This window comes from Tribolium castaneum, chromosome 1, assembly GCF_031307605.1.
Source record: "Tribolium castaneum strain GA2 chromosome 1, icTriCast1.1, whole genome shotgun sequence".
In the NCBI taxonomy this organism is placed as follows: domain Eukaryota; kingdom Metazoa; phylum Arthropoda; class Insecta; order Coleoptera; family Tenebrionidae; genus Tribolium; species Tribolium castaneum.
In genome coordinates, this window is record NC_087394.1 from 12550212 (window position 1) to 12557827 (window position 7616).

At 29.6% G+C, this 7616-nt stretch overlaps 1 protein-coding gene across 1 annotated transcript; it reads left to right on the forward strand.

The window, feature by feature from the left end:
• Window positions 1-2089: 2089 nt before the first annotated feature.
• Window positions 2090-3423, forward strand: LOC656173 (arginine kinase). The gene is made up of 2 exons (XM_962718.4): window positions 2090-3048; window positions 3094-3423. Exons 1-2 carry the CDS (start codon window positions 2133-2135, stop codon window positions 3336-3338), a joined length of 1161 nt encoding a protein of 386 aa, XP_967811.3. The 5' UTR covers window positions 2090-2132; the 3' UTR covers window positions 3339-3423.
• The last annotated feature ends 4193 nt before the right edge of the window (window positions 3424-7616 follow it).

Consider the following 7616-nt stretch of genomic DNA (forward strand, 5'->3'; position numbering starts at 1 on the left):
AAATTGTAGGATTCAACTTTCATGTTATTACCTGAAATTAAAACAGAGACAATTAAATAAATAAAATATTTTGATGAGTTTATGACCATAAAAAGAGGTTAGGAATACTAACGGTTCAACTGGCTTACAGATGTTTGGAGTACTTGAGAATTAATGACGAAAATTGCACAAACCACAGTTTTGAGTGACAAATGACAATGACCTATTTTTTTGAAACTTCATATAAATAAATAACAACATGAACAGCTGACAAGCTGTCACACAGCTGTCATTTTACTGTTGTAGGAAAGTCCAATTCTCACGAAATTGGAAAAACAGTAATAGGATAATGTTTTATTATTTGACAAAATAAATTACGCCACAAGTGCGGTAAATATAAGTTTGCAGGAATGAGCTAAATTTTTTGAGACGCTTAAGTCTTAAAAAAATGTATTTTTTCTTTAAAACAATGTTTTTGTTTTAAATCATAACAATAACTCTCCTTTACGTCTAATGTACGCACCCAAATGTAAAAAAGTCACAAAACACTACATACAAAAAAATATACTAACTAATCACTAATCACTGTTTCATTAATAGAGAAGAACTGCTATTTTTCAGCATATGTTATCATGTATTCTACCAAGAGACGGAATAAATATTATTAAAATTTCTTTATTTTAATCACTCACTACTCAGAAATGTTGTAATTTTTTGTATGGGTGAAGAAACTAGGGAAGACTATCTATATTTTTCAAAATTTGTAATCGAGTTCGTATTGGGAAATACGTATTCCAATTGGTGGCAGTTTACAGGCCCAGGCCTCGTAAAATTATATGTCTAGATTTAGAGTTAAGGCGAATCAATAAGTTTGTCGAAATATTTTTTTAGAAAACAGGGGCCTATTTCGGCAATCAACTTGTTCTCTTCTCACTTTCCGATTCTACAAAGTGCAAAGTTTCGTTGTTTAGGAAGAATAATTAAAAAAAATTCTATTGTATTTAGCTACTTCTCAGTTTAGAGCTCGGTCTGTGAATAAAATACCTACCATAAGTACTGTATACAAAAAATATTTTAATTTTTTAAACCATTCTAAAAAACTGGCTCCAAATTTGTAGTTGTAACATATTTTTTTGTTACACAGAAATACTTTATTTTGTAATAAGCTTTCAACATACTCGTAATATTATTTAGTCATAATTACCCAGAAAATGTAAGATTTTTACATTGCTATGGTAGTCCTGTTAGTGCAAAATGGAAAAAATAACTTGGTTTACTAAACTTTCCATTTGAACTGAAGACTGATTTTCTGTCAAGTTACGCGTATTTTTTAATTAAATCAGTGAAAATGACACAAACGATTCAACTATTACACCAGAACCTTATAAACGAATACAAACAACAATGCTAAAAGTAATTTGTAAATATTTTGTAAAAAAAATTGATAAAATGCATGTTGCATTTTAAAACACCTTTTTTAAAATAACGCTAATCGTCTTTCTGATAACAGAATTGCAAAGTGTGTACCTAGTGTGTAGTTTCTTTCATAATGTTTCTTCACAACTCTGCAAAAATAGTTTTGCATTTTTTTTAAGTAAGGGCACAGTTTTCATTTTCCCACACTCTGCATGTGGATGAAAACTTACAGTTTCTGTTTCTCCCTTATTTATTGAAATATAAATAGAATTCTGAAATTATATTTCAACCATAAAATGAATTTTACTGGCTCAAGAAACATATCACCCTGAAGACAAAATTAGTTTTTAAAATGTTTTTCTCTTGCTTTTTTTTAAACATTACCCTCGTAATGTAAAAATGGTTAACATTTTGTTAAACAATTAATTACTTATAAGCATTGTGAGGTGATTTTAAATCAGAAATTTTAAAAAGTGAGAAGAGATTTTAAAATGACGTCTAAATTACGTTTTCGGCAAATTCGTTAAAAAGTAATTTCTGGCATCTGTCGAGGACATTTATTTTTTCCAAACGGTCGTTGGAATGTAAACCAAAATTAGTAATTTTTAGCTTTTTTGTTACTTCAGTGTTTTAACAATTGAGAATCAATCATTCATTTAAAAAATAAATAACAGCAAATAAATAATGACACAATCTAGTGACGACCCTACCAAAACATCAAATCCCATCAATTTTAAATGTCACAACACCTCAAATTATTGTATCCTTCTTTCATAAATATAATGGCAAAAGCTAAATGCCACAATTGCGAAACAAAATGTGGCAAAGGCAAAATAAATCCCGAAGTTTTAACTAAATTAGAGGACGGCTTTCGGCGACTAGCAACTTCAAATTCCCAATCGCTCTTAAAAAAGTACTTGACCCAAGCTGTTTTCGACAAACTTAAGAGTAAGAAGACCGGTTTTGGCTCAACACTTCTGGACTGCATCCAGTCAGGTCTCGAAAATCCAGACTCAAATATCGGTGTTTACGCACCTGACCCTGAAGCTTACACAGTTTTTGCCGAACTTTTTGACCCAATAATCAACGAATACCATGGAGGGTTTAAGAAAACAGACCAACACCCTGCTAGCACTTGGGGGGACTTGAAGTCGATCGGAGACGTGGATCCTGATCAAAAATACGTTGTTTCGACCAGGATCAGGTGTGGACGCTCTTTGGCGGGTTATCCCTTCAACCCTTGCTTGACTGAAGCTCAGTACAAGGAGATGGAGAAGAAGGTGTCGGGGACTTTGATGTCCCTAACCGGGGAACTTAAGGGAAAATATTACCCTTTGACGGGGATGTCAAAAAGGGATCAGCAGCAGTTAATCGACGACCATTTCCTGTTTAAGGAAGGTGATAGGTTTTTACAAGCGGCCAATGCTTGTCGGTTCTGGCCCACAGGCCGTGGCATTTTCCATAATACGAACAAAACGTTCCTGGTTTGGCTCAATGAGGAGGATCACCTGAGGATTATCTCCATGCAAAAGGGTGGAAACGTAGGGGAGGTCTACCAACGTTTGGTTTGTGCTGTTGAGGAGATTGAAACCAAGTTGAAGTTTTCGCGGAGTGATCGGTTTGGTTACTTGACTTTTTGCCCGACCAATTTAGGTATAGCGGTTGTGGTTGGGGATAAATAATGAAAAGTTGATTTAGGTACAACGATAAGAGCGTCAGTGCATATTCAAGTGCCCAAGTTGGCCAAAGATAAGGCAAAATTGGAAGCTGTAGCAAATCAGTTTAATTTGCAAGTGAGGGGGACTAGAGGAGAGCATAGTGAAGCTGAGGAAGGTGTTTATGATATTTCGAATAGGAGGAGATTAGGGCTTACGGAGTATGACGCCGTCAAAGAGATGCATGATGGTATTTTGAAAATTATTGAAATGGAGAGTTGCATGTGAATGGAAAAGTTGCAGCAAAGGAATAACAAATTTTCATGTTTTTTTTTGAGAATTGTGTGTTGTTTTTAGTAAAAATTCAAAAGCAGTTTGTTGTCTTGCCTCGTCTTCAGAATCCTACTAAATTAGCTTTTTTTCTGGATATTTCAGAAAATGAAAGAAATATTTTAAAATCTTAAGATAAATCCCTCCTTAGAAATTTTAAAATTGGTCTTTTTTTAGTCTTTTAGTCTTTTTTTGTCTTGCCTCGTCTTCAGAATCCTACTAAATTAGCTTTTTTTCTGGATATTTCAGAAAATGAAAGAAATATTTTAAAATCTTAAGATAAATCCCTCCTTAGAAATTTTAAAATTGGTCTTTTTTTAGTTCGATGTTTTTTTTTCTTTTACTTTTACTGTTGTATGAAATGCTTTATATCTTTATATTTAAATTATAATTAGAATGACGTTTTCTTTTGAAAAACATTGAAAATTATGACCGGAAAAGATTATTGGTTGTTTAGGGCAAGGGGTAATTAAAATAAAACACAGTGTTTGTGCCATGTCAGCTTCAAGTAAGACGTATTATAATTATTGCAGCCTGATGAAGATTTAATAAAAAATCGAAACGTCGCGAAACATATAAATTTTAATTACTCCCTGCCTTAAATAACCAACAATCTTTTCCAATCTACATGAGGTATTTGATAACAATTCGTCTTAAATCCTTCAAGTTTTTTGGTGGTGTTTCAGCATTTACAGATTGAAATTACTTTGTAAAAAAAAATCATTCATCAACTACTCTTGGTATCTTCCTGTTCTTTATTTTACCAGTGAATTAGAATTCGACAACGAATTCTACTAAGTATTTCTTGTTTATCTGCTTATCTGGAAGTGGTTCATTAAAAACTCCGGAACTAGCGGAGCACATTATTAGGCTTAGCAGAGTAAATAAAGTAGTTGTAAAAATCTTTTAGCAATAGTGTGCAAATGGTATGCTTTAAAACAATCCAACCAACTATTGATTTAAAAATAATAAAACCTACCACAGAAATTGGTCTACCAAGAAGAAGAAAAATTTAATGCAAGTAATCTTTTCTTCAGGATTTTCAATTTATTGCGATTTTAGTTAATTTTTAGAACTATTCTTGCATTTTTAGGAAACTTGGTCTGAGTAATTTTAATAAAAAATTATCGATATACAAATAATAGACACAACTGAATTTCTGCTAAAAATATCTTTCATTTGATGTACCACACGAGGGACTGTGCTATTTAATAACTATTTCTATACCAAGGCAGAAAAAACATATTTATTCACTATCAATGATGAATTAATGTGATCATGCAAGAGAGAAAAGAGGTTCCTCTATAGTTATTTATATAATAGAAAAGATACTGTGTTTGACATGTGCAAAAGTACTTTGTATTTATAGCACGAATAAAGAATTATTATTATTATTATTATTATTATTATTATTATTATTATTATTATTATTATTATTATTATTATTATGATTCATCATAAGAAAATATAATTTTCCACATTACAAGTACACCATGAAAGTAAGTTAGTTCCTTCCTTGGAAGGAAAATGGGGAAGGAAAATTCTTTAATGTTTGTGGAAACCAATTAAACGGTAAATTACTGAAGCAGACCTGTAATGTTTTACTGCCTTGAATGAAAGGCCTGTAAAATTTTATAGGCTTGCAGAATTTGGAAAAATAAAAATCTTTTCATAATAGTTATTAATAAGACTAGTGCTTAAAGTTTGAGGGTTGTCGAGTATGCAACGAGCTTATGTGAGTGTTATTTAATTTTTTTTGTTGGAACAAAACGGTTTTTAAATAAAATTAAAATTGTTTTAATTAAATTAAACTTAAAACACGTTGCTATGTGAAGCGTGTTTTAAATTAAATTTAAAACACGTTGATATGGGAAACATCTTTTAAAATAGTGGTTATAATCTAGGATTCAAATATTAAAAAGAAGGCCTAAAATGTTACCAACAAAAAAAAGTAAAAATAGTCATGTGAACGTGTACATAAAAGTTTATTCGCGGCACGCTTTTAATTTTACTTACAAAATCAAAATTATTTTTCAAAACAAAAAATTGTTTTAAGTAAATGTAAATGCTCTCAGAAATATAATTGTAAATATAATGACAATATTTTGTCTTACGAGTATTTTTTTTCAAGATATAGAATAAGCAACTAATTTTGATGCTCCTAACTAATAAATCAAGAGAAAATTAGTATGATTTTTTTACAAAACTAGTTTTTTTCAAAAAAAACCTAATAAACTTACAATTCTTTAATGAAACATAGTCTATAGTGTTTCAACAAAAATGGTGGATGCGCTGGGATAGGAAATAGAATTTAAAATAAAATAAGAAAAAGAAAAAATAGGTAACAGCATTTGAAAATTCGTTTTAACATTACAACAATAACGCAGTAACAATAATGTGGTGTACCTGCATCAGAATTTTTCTGAATTAAACTGGTCAACAAATATCAAGTGTTAGGGCCGGTTTATAGAACATTTTAATTGCAATCAAATTTTAATTCGAGATTAATCTGATATTAAATAGTCAGGGCCTTTTAAATGGAACTTAAATTAGAATTAGTTTAGTTCTGAATAAAATTTAAATTTCGTTTTTTGTAAATCGACGCCTATTTACTGTTTGTAAAAATGTGACGTGGAAATGTTACTATAAACAAAATAGCTAAATTAAAAAATCACTGTGTATGAGGTATTAATGCACAGTATTTCTGATTGGTAATTAAAAAATATGCCCCAATATTTCATCAAAGGCATACTTAAAAACAGAAATTATTAATTAACTAATTAATATTCCTTCTAAACCAATAATTTTTCGTAATAATTGTTAAGTTTTGAATTCGCTGAATCTAGTATTTGTTGATGGTATTGTTTGAAACGTGTCTTTTTTACAAATGTAGGTACTATGTTGTTGTACAAGTTTACGTTGTTTTGGTATAGAAAAAACTTAAGTAATTTTGTTCAAGTAGTCTAAAAGGTACATTATTTTAAAAGATTTTTTAATTCAATTATGATATTGGCCTCAGGAAAATCAAACGACAAATTAATACGATTACTATTTTAGTTTTTTCTGTTTCAATAAATATGAAATATAAAAAAACTCTGGTTAATTTTTGCTTGATAATATTGATAGAGCAATAGTTACCTACTATAAAGTACGTATTTTGAAATTGAAAGTCTTAAATGTAGTTGAACTGTATTAAGTTATTGTGTATAATCTGTTGCATAAGAAATAAAATAAAATTCCATAATTTTATTGTTACTGGACTTTGCCTCTTCCCGAAACATTGCCAAAACATTGCAAAAATAAGATTATTTCAGAATAAAGATAAAATTAAGTTTTTATTAATAAAATGTTAGATTTTGCAAGTAGTTGAGACATTTGGAATAATTCTTGTAATGACTGGTTAGTGACGAGCAAAGTGCATTTTTAAGAAACTGATACAAATTTATCAATTTATTGTATCTGTACAAAATATTGACACTGTCACGTAGAGCAACTGACCCAGTTGATTAACACAAACTTATCTTTTGTTAACATGTAACAAACTAAAAGAATCTATGCATTCATTTTCACGTATTTCTTATACGTTAACTTGAAGAACAATGCAAATTTAATTTCAAATTAGTCACTCCCTTGATTGTTTGTTACGCAAGTGTGCCAAACTTTTTTTATGTCATTTTTTGTTTACTATACTCGGACTTATTAAAAATTATTACGAAATATCAAATTACTTAATTTAGAACATTATTATTAAAGTTGTATTGGTTGACAAGTATTCGTTGTTTTTCACAACACATACCTACACCCTTAGGTGTTTGAAAAGTAGAATTTCCAAAATTGGTAGCTGTCGGTACTTATAATTAGTAATGAAAGTGTTTAATGCGTTTTGGTTTTAATTATTAAAATCTTTTAAAATACCATAATTAAAATTTAAAATAATTTGTTGACCAAAAAATTAAAAATCATTCTTATTATTAATAATTGAATTCTATGTTTTTTTTACTTGTATTAAAATTGAATACTCGCAGAAAATGACCCACATATGAAAATCATTTACAAGACGTTTTTTTTGTTCAATTCCTTGATAAATTGCTTATTTATTAAAAAATACAACATCCAACAACATTGTACGAGCGAGGGTAGGTTTTAGGTAGAAAGGTTTGTTGATTACTAATTTTAAAAGTATATTAATTACAGTTTTATTCTTTGATGTTTTGTTTAGTAATATTCATGCGTATT